At 47.4% G+C, this 16,735-nt stretch overlaps 1 protein-coding gene across 1 annotated transcript in view; it reads right to left on the bottom strand.

Moving 5' to 3' along the window:
• The window catches only part of SYT7 (synaptotagmin 7), a 271,832-nt gene that overhangs the window by 118,023 nt on the left and 137,074 nt on the right, over nt 1-16,735 (bottom strand). The window contains exon 2 of the mRNA XM_066635941.1: nt 5,940-6,043. Coding sequence (XP_066492038.1) covers nt 5,940-6,043 — 104 coding nt within the window. The remainder of the gene's footprint in view (nt 1-5,939; nt 6,044-16,735) is intronic.

Genomic DNA, 16,735 nt, shown 5'->3' with positions numbered 1-16,735 from the left:
GAGCGAGAGAGTATGTGACTCATTCTAAACATAATGACTGGGAGAGGGAGTATTTTGCTATGCTGGAATACAGTTGTTCCCCCCTTTTTTAATTAAAAATAAATTGTTAGACATGTGCTCCAGTTTTCCTGGCTGTTTAAACAGTGTCTCAGGTCTTATGAAACTGTTATGTATATGAAAAATAAATAGTGCTAATAAAAAGGAACTATAGCAAATAAAACAAAATGAAAGGTTTATGAAACGGCAGGATGTATGTTTGCTTCCTAAGTGCTATCTAGAGGACAGCTTCTAAGGCAGTAGCAAAAATGTCACAAGGCTGCATGAGCCTGTAGGGTGGAGTAGCCCTGTCACACTTGCCGCCATTCATGTCCCAAAATGGAGATTTCCGCGTTTTCTTCAAAGGTGAGGTGAGTGCTCCTGATTCCTTGCTGCAGTGGTACAGCAGGGGGAATGATCAGCTCTGAAGGTTTGAAAAACAGCAATCCAGAAAATCAAAGAAAAAGAAAAGGTTGCAATACGTGGCAGGCATAGGATGGAGTGGCTTGTCACCTGTGAACAATTTAGTCACGGGAGGCATCTCACTGGTGCTTGTGACACTTGCAATTGCACTCCAAACGTCATTCCCAGTAGCAATGAATGTGCCAGCTGGGAAGAGAATCACATTTCCCTAGTCTCACTGCACTGAAAATGAACATTTTATTTGTTTCTATTTAGTATTAGAATTTCTGTCCTGCTTTTCCATTCTGGGGAAGAATGCTCAGGGCGGTATATATTATATAATCACACACACTGCAATAAAATCCGATTAGAAAGAAATGTGAAACTTGCAACAGCAGGACAACTTCAAAGGACTAGACTACTTGCTTTATGCCTGGAATTCCCCAGAAACAAAGTATGTGACCACCGATTCGGCAGCCAAGTCCACCTGGCTAGGTGAAGGGGCGAGATGTACAGGTGGACCCCACTGGATGACCATATGCCATCGGTAAGCCTAGGACAGGGGTCTCCAAACTTTTTGGCCAGAGGGCCACATGAAATATCTGGCGCAGTGCTGAGGGTTGGAACAAAATTTAAATATAAAATTTAAATAAATAAATTAGAGATGGCACTTAGATGAATGAATAAATGAATGAGTGGGCTCATTGAGAGCCCAATCCTGTGGTTCGCACCGCACCTCCGTGGCGCGGACCACAGTCACAAATGTGCCGTAAGGCATGTTTGTGGGGCTTACTGCCGGGCTCCCGCCGGAGCTGGCTCAGCTCCAGCAGGCGCTAAGCCAGTGCGCGGCGGGCGCCCACGTTCCGTGGCTCGGTGGTGTCTATGACCGCCGGGCTGCGGAACGGGATATGGGGGTGTGTCTGGATGCGTGGGGGAGGCATTCAGGGAGGGGGGAGGCATGGCTGGGGGCGTGGGGGAGGTGTATCAGGGGTGGGGGAGAGGTGGATCTGCGGAGCCGAGCTCCGCAGGATCCAGGGCACTCGGGCAGGGCTGCGCGCCCTACACAAGCACCTTCACTTTAGCGGCAACCAAACAGTCGCCGCTAAAGTGAGTAGTCCCATTGCGGGACTGCTTCCCTTACTTGGCCTCCTTACAGAGCCTCCCACAGTAGCACGGGCAGCTCAGGATTGGGCTGTCACTCAGCCTCTCTGGCCCTCGGAACACCCTCCTGATGCAATCAGAACACAGCTCTGGTCATGTTCAGTCAAGTGGGCCAGAGGCTTTCAGGGGACAAGAGGCTGGCTGCGGGCAGGATAGAGGCTGGCTGCGGGCCACATCTGGCCCCCAGACCGGGGTTTGGAGACCCCTGGCCTAGGACATACACAGAAATTATCTTGTTCATTGCCTTTGGCTCATCACTGATGTACTGCACGCATACATTAGCAAAGGACTTGCTCACCCCTTGTAAGGATGCAGGAATTGGACTTCCTTCCCCTTCTCATGGACAGCGTGAGTAGCTAAAGATAGAAAAATATCTAACAGATTGTATTCATTTATTTTATTTTATATTCCACTTGTCTTTTTAAGCCTTTGCCAAATTCTAGCTAAACTTGGGACAGCCCTGCTTTCCCTTTGATCTGTGGCTTGTGTTTTGTGATCATTTGCATCTCCTCCCCATTCCTTGTATTCGCCTTGTTTATCCAGTCATTTAATAAACCCTGTTTCATTTTTACTGATTATCCTTCTGGCCGGGCAGCCCAATCTTATGCCCAGCGGCACCACCAGGTGCAGGAGCGCCAGAATGGCTACTGCTGTATCCGGCAGCACTTCCAGGGCCATCACTGGCTATTTTGCCAGTGCAGACTTGAGAGCCTCTGTATTGGGCTTGTAGCCCAACACAGAGGATTGAGTAGATTGTGAGGGTTTTTTTAGATTGTGAGCCCTTTTGGGACAGGGAGCCATTAGTTATTTGATTTTTCTCTGTCAACTGCTTTGTGAACTTTTAGTTGAAAAGCGGCATATAAATACTGCTAATACTAATACTAATATGGGGGAGCAGGGCTCCACCAGTTCCACTCCCCTCCTGCCCCAGTTCCTCCCCCAACCCTGCCCCGGAAAACCTTCCCCTGAGCCCAAGGCCCTCACCTTCACCCGGAGCTCTTACCTTGCTCTGGCGACGCCTGTCTGGCGTTGCACCCAGTGCTGACTGGTGCTGGGCCACTGCTGGCACTCCCTACACGGAGGGTGCCGTAAACATGCTTTATGGCATGTCTACCATACCCAGCGCTGGCACTGGAGCTCAAATCATAGGATTTGGCCCTCATTTACTAAAGAGAGGGCAGATTAGCCACATTTTCTCAGACTATCCAGTGCTCACTGCAGTTTGTTTTGTTTTAGATAAATGAGAATTCCCTGGATTATGGGAATTTATTTTACAGATCAGGGTGGAAGGTTTCCAAAGTAGTATCTCTCTCTCTGGCTTTTCCCTACTAGTAATGGTGATGGCATATAGCTACAAATCCCCAAATACTTCCAGACCAACCAGCAGGAGAGGGAAGGGGCAGGATGGCTATTCCTCACTGCTGGGCTTCACTCTGTTCTGCCCTCTGCTTGCATTTCCTATGCATGTTTCCCTTGTGCCACAGTCTGCAACACAGATAATGTCATTTGTGGAATTATCAAAACAGGATAAAAGTGTTTGCTTATTCAGACCAGTGTGATTGGAGGAGGAATGAGGATACATGGGTCAGAGATATGCTGTACAACTCTGCCACCACGCAAGTAAATATAAAATACATCATTTCCTTTAAGCCAGCATTATGTAGGCCAAGCAGAAGCTTACCTATACCAGTCTCCTTTGCAGAAGTTGTGTGTGTATATTTGGCAGTGCTCTGATAAGCCTGAGAAGGGGTCTATGCCAGCATAGTCTGGGTAATCAAATCATCATGTCTCAGAGCACAACTTGATGGTTACATGGGCCATGAAAAAAATATCCCTGTTCTAATAAAGCCAGGTGTGTATTCTGAGCAATTTTGCCTAGTTATACCTGCCACCAGAATTTCAGTCTTCTTTCCCCAATGGTTTGATTCATATAGAAAACAATTACAGCAGAAAGACAAGGCCCTGCTTTTCTCCATATGATATAGAAATCACTTCTTTTTTCTTTAGAGAGTGAATTTATGAATCTTCCTTACACTGAGTCAGATAATTTTTCCATCTAGCTCAGTATGGTCTGTTCTAATGGACAGCAGCTCTCCAGGGATTCAGAAAGAGGTCTTTCCCAGCCCTGTTTGGACACCTTCTGCATGCACTTGAGGACCTACACCCCCACCCTAGAAAGAACAGGACTTCTTTTTCTCTAGTTCCATGTAGAAAAAAAACCCAAGAAGAAAATGGGGAGAAAGAGAGCCTACTTTCCTTCCAAGTCTGCTGTTTTCAAACTCTCCAGGAGTTTGAAAAGCGCAGTGAATCCTTGCTGGGGGGGGGAGGCAGCGGGGGCAGGGGGAAGACAGTGACGCGATCCCTAGGATTGTGCCGCTCAGGGGGGCTGCAAGGAGTGGGATGCACTCACCAGTCCCTGCAGCATCGTCCTGGGGGTGTGGGGAGCCCTGTGTGAGCACCTGCAGGGCTCCCCAGCTGGTTCGAAGTGAAAGCAGAGTGATTGCGCTCCACTTCCGGTTTTGCAGAAGTAGAGCACGATTACTTTCACTTCGAACCAGCTGGGGAGCCCTGCAGGTGCTCACACAGGGCTCCCCGCACCCCAGGAAGGCTGCTGCAGGGACTGGTGAGTACATCCCAGTCCCTGCAGCCCCGTAAGGAATGTGATCCTGGGGATCGCATCGCTGCCTTCCCCCCTGCCCCCACCCCTTAAGGGGGCAGAAGCCAGGGCCCTCAGGCTGCGGCGTCACAACACCCCAGTCTGAATACCATTGCTCCAAGTACCTGAGAGAAGAAAAAAGTGACTTTGAAACTGAGCTTCACAGCTCAAAATCTATCAGTCCTTTTAACAAAAAAGCAAACTCTATAGCACCTTTAGCTGTAATTCCTTTGGTCTGTGAAGTTGAGTTGGTGTAACTTTCTTGACTTTAGATCATTTTTCCAGTGAGAAACTGACAACCTATAACATTCAAGGACTCTCCAGGTGTGATCCATCTTTGGATGAAGATGGAACTGTAGCAGAAACAATGTCTGTGATAGCTAATGAATGGAAGCCCAATCCTATGCACGTCTACTCAGCCCCATTATAGTCATTGGTGCTAACTCCCAGATGAGTGTGGATAGGATTGCAGCCTGGGTGCAGTGTGCCCAGCCTCCTGGGATACATGGGGGCAGAAACAAAGCCTGTGGTGATGGTAGAACTGTGCAGTGCTCTTTGCAAAACAGGCTGATGCCAAAACTAAGCTGGGTGTGCCCTGTTGTTTTCCATTATTTTAAAAAAGTCCAAAACTCAGCCTTGGACAGCTCCCAGTTTGATGCTGCAATCCTAAAACACTTTCCTGGGAGAAAGCCACGTTGAACACAATGGGACTAACATCTGAGTAGACACACACAGGATGGCAATGTGGGTAGAAGTTGTTAAACCCTTTTCCTCCCATTTTCAACTCCAAATCACACTCCCCAAGCTGCTTTTTATCCTGGGGGACAACGAAGATGACAACACCATGATAAAATAGCAGCACAGGGAGAATGATTTTGAAATGAAAAGGGGCTAGAAAAGAAAGAATTAAGCAGCCTCTCACTGCACTGCCTGCTTCCATTCAGAGTAGTACTGTATCCGGGTTGGTTTAGATTTTTAAAAAAAGGTGGCAACAGCACAAAACTCTGTATTAAGTAGTGAGAGCTTTGGTATTGTCAGTGTAACTCACAAAAGAGAAGAAATGACATAGCCTCCACCTCTGTACTTGGCATATTATAAGGCACTATTCTGTGTGAAAATGTACTTTGCCTTTGTATTTCGATAAATTTGCTGGAGAGGGAGAACCTGTTAGATTTCTAGATCTGTAATTTCCCCACCCAACTCATCTTCATTCCATTCCATTTCTTTCCATGCCACCTATTCAGACCAGCAATTATCCACTTTTCTCTGCTATCCACCTGGTTTTTTTCCCTCTTTCCATCCCTACCCTTTTTCAGTCTTTCATTTGCTTGGTTTGGTCGCTCCCTATGTAGCTCCTGATCCTTTAATTACTGTTGTTGGAACAGAACCACAGTCCCACTTTAATTGCTGGTGTAATGCCCCAAGCATTTAGCAGGGACTAGGGGGCACGGCATAAACACCGTTATTATTACCAACCAGCATTGTAATTAAACTCCTGCCTGACTCCCTCCTCCCTCCCCACCGGAAGCATGCTCCTTTGTAGCCTATTCAACAATCTGTTCTAGCCAAGGGGGCTCTGAGGTTCTTCATGCTTTAAGCAGCTGGTTTGCCCAGGAAAAATTCTCTTTCCACCTGTTCTGTGTTTCACCTTTCAGCACAGCAGATTACAACTGTTAAGACTTACCAGTTTGCGCTGACACCACTGGCAGATCCCACACAGGACAATGGTTACACTAAGGCTGATGGTGATGATGGCTGAGACCAGAATGACATCACGGGAAGGTGCCCCTGCAAAGAAAAAAATACAGGTTTACCATGCTGTTGTCAGGAATAGCTGCTCAGTCCTATCTGACCTTGAAATGCAAGTTTTCTATTTTTTTTATCTCCTAGCAACCCCTGTTCTACATATGAAGCTGCCTCAGCCCATTGGACCATCTTGCTCAGTACTATCCACAATGATTGACTGTGGCACCCCTGGTATTCTGTTATGGGTCTTTCCTAGCCCTACCTAGCAATGCCAGAAATTGAACCTGGGACCTTCTGCATGCAAGCATGTGCTCTGATGTGGCAGTCCTGGCTGCTGTTCCTCTTTCCATACCTATTTCCTGCACTCCTGCATGATGAATGCTTTCTGATGAAGCACATGCCCCATAGGGATGGCTGCTTCCACACTGGAAAGTTGTTTGCCCTTTGCCCTGTTTGAAACTCCATTACTAGAAAGCAGGTGTTTTTGTGGATGGAGGTCCTTCTTCCTGCCTGGAAGAGCTAGCCTGCCTCCAGGATTGGCAGGCATTTGCCACTGGGCAGCCAAACCTGTCTATTTCTAGGTAAAGGCATGGGTTGGAAAAGCCAGATGGGTTCCACTTCTCCAATCTTGAAGTCATCCACTTGAAGTCATCCACAAACCTAAGTGTATTAAGCCCATGGATAGGGAAAGGGTGTGCTTTTCTGCCAGTCAGCTGTGAGAATTTATTTATTTACTTTATTTATATCCCGCCTTTCTCCTCGAAAGGACCCAAGAACCCTTATGTAGTGATACAGTAGGCACCCACTTTCACTATAGTGAGGATTCCTTGGAAAGATGTAAGTAGCTAGTGCTAAACTGTAAAATTAAAATGGTACAGCTGTCGGCCAGATGCATTAAGGAATTTTCTTTTGCTTTTTGTGGTTGTTTTGCTCCAAACCAGCTTAAAAAACTTTCCTGGGTAAGTGATGTACTGTGTGTGTAAGAAGGGGAACCTTTTAGATTTTGTTCTTAAATAGCATTCCAGCACCATCTGCTGAGCACTACTAGTTACTAAATCCATTTGACAAGTTCTGCTCTGTGTCTATATAGCTGAGACAAGCATTTTCCATCAGGCTGCTTGTACTTTTTCTACTCCGTCCTTTCCCCCATTTCTGTTAACCGTAGATCAGTGGTTCTCAGAGCCACTAAGTTCTTGCGTGGGTGGGAAGGGGTTGGCAGCAGGGGAAGGCAGCGGCTCAGGGGGGCTGCAGGGGCTTGGGTACACGTACCCTTCTGTTTAAGGCAGGGGAGAGAGGAGCAACTGAAATCTTTAGGGCAGCACAGTCTTTTTTGCAGCAGAGGATTGGCCTGTGAGACACCCAGTGCTAGGCTTGCCTTGTTTTTATCTTTTTGTAAGCAGTCCTGCTGGGTGTCTCTCTCTGTATAGGCCAGTCTCAGAAGGTGGGCCTTGCCACATGTGTTTCTTTTTAGGAGGGAGCTCAGGGGAGGGGAGGGGTGCCACTATCAAGAGAGTGACGGGCCAAGGGAGATATGGCGGTGGGTGTTGGACAGGCTGTTACAGGAGAAGGAGAGTTCATCATAGGCAGATCATCTCTCCTTCTGGTCCTTCCCCCAATTCTCGGATGCCTGGTGGTCTTGGCGGTGAGTCCCTGGATCTGAAGCTGCTGCTTTTGAATGCCAGGTCGGTGAATAACAAAACCTGCATTATCCGGGATTTAATCCTGGATGAGAAAGCCAAACTGGTATGTATTACGGAGACCTGGTTGGACATGGCAGGAGGAGTTAGTCTCTCTGAACTTTGTCCTCCAGGTTTCCAGGTGTTGCAGCAGCCAAGATTGCAGGGACGGGGAGGGGGAGTTGCAATGGTCTATCGTGAGTCCATCTCCCTTACCAGGAGTGCTGGGTTCGAGTGCCTGCATGTTGTGTTGAGAGGGCCGGACAGGATTGGGATTCTGTTGGTGTACCGCCCACCCTGCTGCCCAACAGTCTCCCTGCCTGAGCTGACTGGGGTGATCTCGGGGGTGGCATTGGAGGCCCCCCGCCTATTAGTGCTGGGGGACTTCAATGTTCATGCCGAGGCCCCCACAGCAGGTGCAGCTCAGGATTTCATGGCCGCCATGACAACCATGGGCCTGTCCCAGAAGATCTTGGCCCCAACACATACTGCAGGACATGTGCTGGACCTGGTGTTTACAGCTGGGCACAGGAGTAGTGATCTGGATGTAGAGGAGATCAAGATCACTCCGTTGTCATGGACAGATCACTTCCTGGTAAGGTTTAGGCTTGTTGCGACTTCCTACCTCCGCAGAGGCGGGGGACCGTTTTCTATGGTCCGCCCCTGGAGGCTAATGGATCCTGAAGGTTTCCTGAGGGCTCTGGGGGATTTTCCCGTTGCCAAGACACCTCATGGTTGCCCTGGTTGACCTCTGGAATGGGGAAATGACCAGGGCAGTGGATGAGATTGCTCCGGAGCGACCTCTGCCACGTTGCAGACTCGGAGCGGCTCCTTGGTTCACTGAGGAGCTGCGAATGATGAAGCGGCAGGGCAGGCGTCTAGAGCGACGGTGGCAGAAAACTTGGGATGAATCCGATCAGACACAGAGTAGAGCTCATTACAGAGCCTATTCCGTGGCGGTGGTAGCAGCAAAGAGATCATTCTTCTCTGCTACCATTGCGTCTGCTGACAACCGTCCGGCAGAGCTGTTCTGTGTGGTGCGGGGCCTCCTCCAACAGGCCCCCCCAGTAGACCAGGAGGAATACACGGTCAGCCGCTGTGACGTGTTTGTGCAACATTTTGCAGATAAAATCGATCGTATTCGTCACAACTTGGATGCCACATTGACAGTGTCTGACGATGTCCCCTTGGCAACTGCTTGTCCTGTGTTGTGGGATTCTTTTCAGCTTGTACAGCCTGAGGATGTGGACAGACTCCTTTGGAGTGTGAGGCCATCTGCCTGCCTGCTTGACCCTTGCCCAGCTTGGTTGATAAGAGCTGCCCGGGGTGGGCTGGCTGAGTGGACAGGGAGGGTGGTCAACTCTTCCTTGATGGAGGGGACGTTACCACTCGCTTTGAAACGGGCAGTGGTTCGCCCCCTCCTGAAGAAGCCCTCCCTGGATTCCACTGTGTTGGATAACTACCGGCCAGTCTCCAACATCCCGTTTCTGGGCAAGGTAATTGAGCAGGTGGTGGCGTCCCAACTCCAGAGGGTCTTGGATGAAGCGGATTATCTGGATCCTTTTCAATCTGGCTTCAGGCCGGGCTTTGGGACAGAAACCGCCTTGGTCACTTTGGTGGATGACCTATGCCGGGGACTGGACAGGGGGAGTGCATCCCTGTTGGTCCTGCTGGACCTCTCAGCGGCTTTCGATACCATCGACCATGGTATCCTTCTGGGCCGATTGGCCAAGTTGGGAGCTGGAGGCACTGTTTTGCGGTGGTTCCGCTCCTACTTGGAGGGTCGGTCCCAGATGGTGGTGCTGGGGGATGCCTGTTCGACACCCTGGCCCTTGCAATGCAGGGTGCCACAGGGCTCAATTCTGTCCCCCATGCTATTTAACATCTACATGAAACCGCTGGGAGAGGTCATCCGGGGGTTTGGAGTGGGGTGCCATCAATATGCCGATTACACCCAGTTCTATCTCTCCTTTCCTCCAGACTCCAGGGTGGTGGTTGAGGGCCTGGAGCGCTGTCTGGAGGCAGTGAGGATCTGGATGGGGGCTAACAAGCTGAAATTAAATCCGGATAAGACAGAGGCTCTCCTGGTTCGGAAATCCTCGATGCAGGTGCTGGACTATCGGCTTGCGCTGAATGGGGTTGCACTCCCTCTGAAGGAGCAGGTCTGCAGCTTGGGGGTCCACCTGGACTCGCAGCTGCTCCTGGATTCCCAGGTGGCGGCTGTGGCTAGGGGGGCCTTTGCTCAGCTTCGGCTGGTGCGCCAGCTGCGGCCGTACTTGGATCGTGCAGACCTGGCCACGGTGATCCATGCCTCGGTGACATCGAGATTAGATTACTGTAACGCGCTCTATGTGGGGCTGCCCTTGAAGACAGTTCGGAAACTGCAACTAGTGCAGAATGCGGCGGCCCGTGTGGTTACTGGAGGTAGGCGGTTCGACTCTGTCAGTCCGCTTCTCCAGCGGCTGCATTGGCTGCCCATTCGTTTCCGGGCCCAATTCAAGGTGCTGGTATTGACCTTTAAAGCCCTATACTGCTCTGGACCAGGGTATCTTAGCGATAGCCTACTTCCATACAATCCGGCTCGTCCTCTTAGGTCATCAGAGAAGGCCTTTTTACAAGTGCCGCCGCCTAGGGAGGTACGTGGGGCAGCTGCAAGAAATAGGGCCTTCTCAGTAGTGGCACCAACGCTATGGAACTCCTTTCCCCTTGACTTAAGAATGGCTCCCTCTCTTGAGACCTTTCGGCGAGGCCTGAAGACCCTTCTGTTTAAACAAGCCTTCTGAGTTCTCGGCCTTTTAACATCTTTTTAACATCTTTTAATATTTTTACAGGCCTGATTCTTTTATGACTTGCTGCTGCTCTATGCTCTTTTTACCTAGTTTTTATTCTGACTGCTGTTTTTTATGATGTGTTAATATGTTTTTATTTGTTTTTAAATTATGTTTTTAATATGTTGTAAGCCGCCTTGAGTCCCTTCGGGGAGAAAGGCGGGGTAAAAATAAAATTATTATTATTATTACTCAAGCCCCTGCAGCCTCCTGGGGGTGCAGGAAGTCCGGCGCGACCTGCAGCAGGGTTTCCCACAGCAGTGAAAGTAGATGCAGAGCGATCGCACCCCACCTCGGAAGTGAATCTACTTTCACGTGTACCCAAGCCCCTGCAACCCCCATGAGCAGCACGATCCTGGGGATTGCGCTCCTGCCTCCTCCCTGCCTCCAGGCTGCCCCCGTCCCTTAAGGGGGCAGGGGCCAGGGCCCGCAGGCTGGCTGGAGTGTCACTACGCCCCAGCCTGAAAAATCCTGCCGCAGACACTCGCCTATAAGTTGATCTCACAGATAAGTCAAGGGTAGGTTTTGGGCCCCAAATCATGGAATTTTCTATGACCCTTGGATAAGTCGGGGTTAAACTTAGGGGGGTCTGACTATAATTTTGTCTGATTTTACCTGAAGCCAGATCCTGAAAAATAACCTTCCAGTAATTGTTACCCGTTACCAATTTAAAATATTGGTTGGAAAAAATCAGAAATATATAATGGCTTTATTCAAAGGTGGATCAAATTTCAGGCAGAGGGATCAGGCCAGTATTTCTGTTTCCAGTCTTTCAGCTGGTGGTAGGGAGATTCTGCAGATGTCCATAACTCGTAGAGGGCAAGTCTTATTGCAGAACATAATTAGCAAGCTTTATGATTTCATAACACTCCAGCAGCATGGCTCTCCATAGAACAGTTATCAAAGCACCAAAATTTTGCCTGTTATTGAAATTACGGGTCCAGTATGAGAAATGCTCTGCTCATAAACCAAACGAAATGAAGCCAACCAAATTAGCAGAGACTTTATATCTGAGGCCCATGGCCCAAGGTGTGTGTGTGGGGAAGGGGCTTGCACTGAAATCTCATTTGGTCAGGACCATTTAGACTTTAAACAACAACAGCCTGGTCACAGTTCAAGAGATGTGACCCAATTTCAGAAATAGTGGCCTTGACCTAGGAATGCATGACAATGACAATTAGAAATACTCAGATTACTCTAATTTAGGGAGCTGGATGGGTGGAACAGGGTGGAGATGAACAGGGCGGAACAGGAGAGGAGAGTGGATCACGTCCCGAGGGGGGGCAGGTTCAGCGTTGGCAGCACAAACCGAACCCTAACCTCCTTCCTGGCCCTGATCTGTCTTCACAGATCAGCTCTGACTTATGCCAGCTATTAAGCTCGCACAGGTATGAGTTGACCCATGGCAGCTGCTGGGGGTTACCATGGGCAAGGGAATTAATATTCCCTTGCCCCAATGAAGCCTCTAGTGCCCTCCCCCAGTGGGATACAGCTAAAGTTGCACCAGCATCGCTGCATCACCTGGCAGAGATTTAGGTAGGATTAGACTATGAATCTAGACAGGTCAGAAATGAGTAAATTCAGTTGTCCCTAAAGGAGATTGTAATCCATTGGGCTACAGTATTTTTCTAAAAAGTAAATATTTTATTAATATTTGAAGAGGATTGATGCTTTCTGGTCATTTTCCTTCTCAGCTAACTATTTGTCAGTTTCAGCTTTGTGATCTACCAACAATCAGGTAGCATCCCACAGTTTGAGAAACCCTGGGTTATGACATTAAAAAGATATAAATTCAAGGTGATGCAAACTGAAGAGAATGCTCTGAATCACTGAGCTATATCAATGTGTCCATGACTGTAACCTTTCATGGAAAAGGCTGAAGCATTATCATGAAAACCCCAATGAAAAGGTTTTTTGTTTGTTCTGTTTTTAATGGTACAGTAAAACGAGGGAGGGAAGGTAAAAGAGTAATAATAAATGTTATAGTACATCTATGTGATACGGGTCACCTAAAATACCATGTTCAGTTTATTTCGCTCATTCTGCTATCTGGTGCTAAGCAGTGGAATATCTAAATATACTGGGCTGATGGCAAAGTCTCAAGGACCACTAGTGAAAGCGTATGGAAGCCAAGCATTGGTCTGAAAACACATACTGATTTAGCAGCATTTTCCACTTTGGATTAAGGAAATGTAAATCATAGACATTTTGCATTAAAAGTACACCTTTAAACTGCCTCTCCCCAGAAGCTATTCTAAAAATGCAGCTGGAGGAGGTGGCTCCTTATTGGTTTCAGGCAGGCTGAAACAACAAGAAACTACTGTATATTGACTCTCCACACTCCCATTATCCTTTGTGCCTGCTAACTCCCAACAGTTCCACACTATAAAGTGGGCAAAGTATGTACATATCACAGTGGGTAAGTACTGAGTTTCTAAAATATGAATAAATGAAACAGGAGAGTTCCAATTGGTGCTACCGATAGATACTGGTGGTTGTATTTTCAAGACGATTGTTTCCTGACCTCAAGGCACAATCCAATCAAGTCTGCATAAGTTCACTCTATTACCATTGTAACAATTAAATAAAAATGACACTGGGGCTTAACTCCCTTTCAATACTCAGAAACAGTTTTTGCTCTTCAATGTTTTTGGAATGTATCCAGCTTCTCTCTTGGTTTGTGAAGATGAGTTGATCTTAACAGGTGATAATGTTCAGTTTTGGTTTTTGTATTGTTTTAATTACAGGTTTTGATATGTGTATTCTGCCTTTGGGTCTTCTTTGGATTTATGTTTTCATTCTGTTTGACTTAATTATATAATTTCTTTTTAAAAAGTAATTTAAAATATTACTAAAAATCACAGAGCTATGGAACGTTAGATTTGGAAGCAAACATGGAGGTCATCTAGTCCAACTCCCTGCTCAGTGCTGGCAACTGCCTCAGCAGGTGGCTGTTCAGTGTCCCAATGACAGAGAGCCCACTACTACACAAAGCATAAGGAATATCCACATGGGTTTCCTGATCCCATGGGTTTTATGCTATGGAATGTACAGATATCTTTTTCCTACTCACCCCCCTGTTAATCCATGAGTTCAGATTCTCCCATGTGGGTTTTTGAATGTATGGTTGCGAAACCTATGTGATTCTCTATATCTGTAGACAGTACAATCCTACTGTCACGCTGTGCTGGCACAGTGACTGTTGTGCCAGCCTAGGGTGCTGCAGATGTCCTGTGAAGTGAGCTGTGACACCCGGAGACCAAGCAGCACCAACAGAAAGTCCTGCACTGTCCCACCGGTGCCAAATCCTGAGGAACAGGTGCTAGAGCATGTAAGAGCTATTCTGAGCACCACAGGGGGCAGGTGGGGAGGGGGTTAATGGGTGGGGGAGGGTAGAAAGGGAGTAGTTCATGCATGGGAGGGAAGTGTGCTCAGTGGTGCCAGTGTACATTGAATCCTATTCCCCTTCCCGAGCTTCCTTTCCAGCGATGGTTAGGATTGGGCTGTGAGTTGCTAGGTGAGACAGCATCCTAGAATATTCTCCTGAGGAGCCCTCCTTCAACACAGTTCCTACTGTAACTGGTTTCAGCTTTAAAAGGCAGCTGTCCGACTCCCCCCCACCGCCACCACTTGTTGCAAGGAGAGAAAGGCGTGAAAGCAGACCTAGTTTGACTTGCAGATTTGAAAACATTGATTTTGCTCACGATGGAGAGAAGCAATATTTCTGTGCTGAAGCTACTCAAGGTACTCCTCTCTGCAGCAGGGTACTCCTTCACTGTCCAAGGACCTCTTTGTGGATCAAGAAGGAGTTTATTGACATTTGGCAGGGCAGCTATTACCAAATGTTTCAGAAATGTGGAGTGGTTTCATTACATATCTGACGAAATGTGGGACATGGGTGACCACAGAGACTTGGAGACATGCATAAGCAAGGCACAAGGGCTGAGGTGGAATTTCAAGCTGGACAAGGAAGGCAAAAGTCAATCTACGTGCTCCAAGACAGCCATGCCCTTCAACATCCTAGACCAGTTCCTCTGTGTGGACCGTGGGGTGGTTGTAAACTCTCCACAATGGCTCAGGGGTGCTGCAGTGAAGGAGCTGCACACCTGCATCAGGGGATGCAGGAGAAGAACCAGATGGTGAAGAAGAAGTGGTTCTCAACTTGCTGCCCTTCGACCATAAAAAGACTGCCCCACCCCCACTGCCATGACCATCTGTCTTGCATGAGTCATCAAATGTCCTGGGGGGTGCACACAACATGCTGCTTTCAATAGTCCTTTCCTTGGGCATCCAAAGATACAGGTAAATGCTTCATATTTGTTTGCTTGTTTGATTGTTTACTCCCCAAAGGGCACCTGAAGCAGCTCAAAACATGTTAAAAATGTATGCAGCATACATACAACTATAAAATACATAAAAACACCATATTAAAAGCCAACCAGTGGCAAACAGCCATTGGTTGTAAAGCCATTGGTTGTAAAAACAATAAATAAGTATTAAAAATCAACAAGCAGCAGTCAGTACCAGTGAGCACAATTTTTAAAAAAACCTATTGGGTTCTGAAGGCTTTTTGAAATAAGGTTTTCAGGCCTCACAGAAATACTTCTAACAAAAGATCTGTTCCCAATTCAAAGAGAAGGGAATTCCATAGAACAGGTGCCACTACGGAGAAGACCCTATTTCTGGCTGCCATCCCCCTAGCTGCTTTTCAGTGGCAGCGCATCCAAAAGGGACCCCTCAGAGGACCAAAGAGAGCAGGCTGGATTATACAGAAGGAGGTGATCTGTTAAACATGCTGGTCCTGAGTAATAAAGGGCTTTAAAGGTCAAAACCAACATCTTGAATGCAGCCCAGAACCAAACCAGCAAGCAGTGCAGCTGCCAAAACAGCAGTACAAGCAGTTCTGAGCTCCATTCTGCCTGCTGCGCCACACTGAACTACCAGCTGTGGGGCTCACTGGCAGGCCAGGCCACACTGTATGGCATGTCACCTTTCGTGATAGCCATAAAGTACACTGGGCTGCCAGAACACAATTTTTGGCAGCACAGCGGACCATTAGGATTGGGCCCTAAGAAAATCAGGTTGTGCACTAGGAACAACCCTGTTCACATTGCTATTTCCTACATCAGAGTTACAGTGACAGGTCCATTATGTCCTGGTCAACTGTGTCCCAGTCAAATGTATCAAGGTATTGGGCATTTGCGTGTGTTCTTTTTGCATCCTGGACATTTATGTCCCAATATGTCCCAATATATATATATATATATTGGGGACGAAAGTCCCCTTCTCACGAGTTGCCTCCTGTGGTAGCCCGGGGTGTGCAGGATCCGGTGGCAGCCGTTCTCTGTGCCACCAAGGCTGGGTGCCCCGGGCAGCTTAGTATTGGGCTGTACATCTCCAGTTATGCCTAGTCTTCATGCATCCTGAGTGTTAAAAGTCACCCTGGGGCTGAGTTGGAGTGTGAGAAGAAGCATGATGGCTCAGCCAGTTCTGCCTTGGTCCCATTGACAGGTTTTCACCAAATCTACCATTTCAGGTTGTGAAGGAGCGCTTTGCAAGTGGAGAATTAAGCAAAAGGACGAAGCCAAAGACATGAAAAATAGAGGTTAATTATTCATAAATGAATATTACGCAAATTAATTATTCATGCATATTGAGTGTTATTTATCTAATGTCACAAGTGAATATTAATATTATATATATATAGTGAGGGTGAGTGGACACATATAATTCTCCATCAGTTATTTAAAATACGAAATAAACATTCCGAAGCCCCAAGAAATGAATAGGGAGGGAATGCTACAAGATCCAGTCTGCAAGCATTTTCTACTTAGATCTACAAGCAGATTCTGCTCTCATTCCATCTACACTGTCATGTTTGCACTGACCTCAACTTTGATAGCAAAATGAACATTAATACTACACTTCACAAGTGACATCTTGCCCATTTTTTCCCTCAGTTTCAAAGGGAATTATGATCTATTAGGGAGCCCATTGACTATTGCTCCTTACTGCTGTATCATTTAACCTTAATTTTAGTGTTCAATTTGAAACACATTTTCATTGGTTCAGTGAAACCAGTACTGGCTAACCCAGCTATCTTAGCAACTTAACTACCCTTAAAAATAGTAAATGCTTTATGGTAATATTGTGATCATTTCAGTCAGATGAGCAATTGTATGAATATAAAGCTTCACTTGTAGTTTGCATTTCTTTCGCTTGCTATATGT

Source organism: Tiliqua scincoides, chromosome 1, assembly GCF_035046505.1.
Source record: "Tiliqua scincoides isolate rTilSci1 chromosome 1, rTilSci1.hap2, whole genome shotgun sequence".
Taxonomy (NCBI): Eukaryota; Metazoa; Chordata; class Lepidosauria; order Squamata; family Scincidae; genus Tiliqua; species Tiliqua scincoides.
This window is presented reverse-complemented; position numbering and strand designations above follow the sequence as displayed.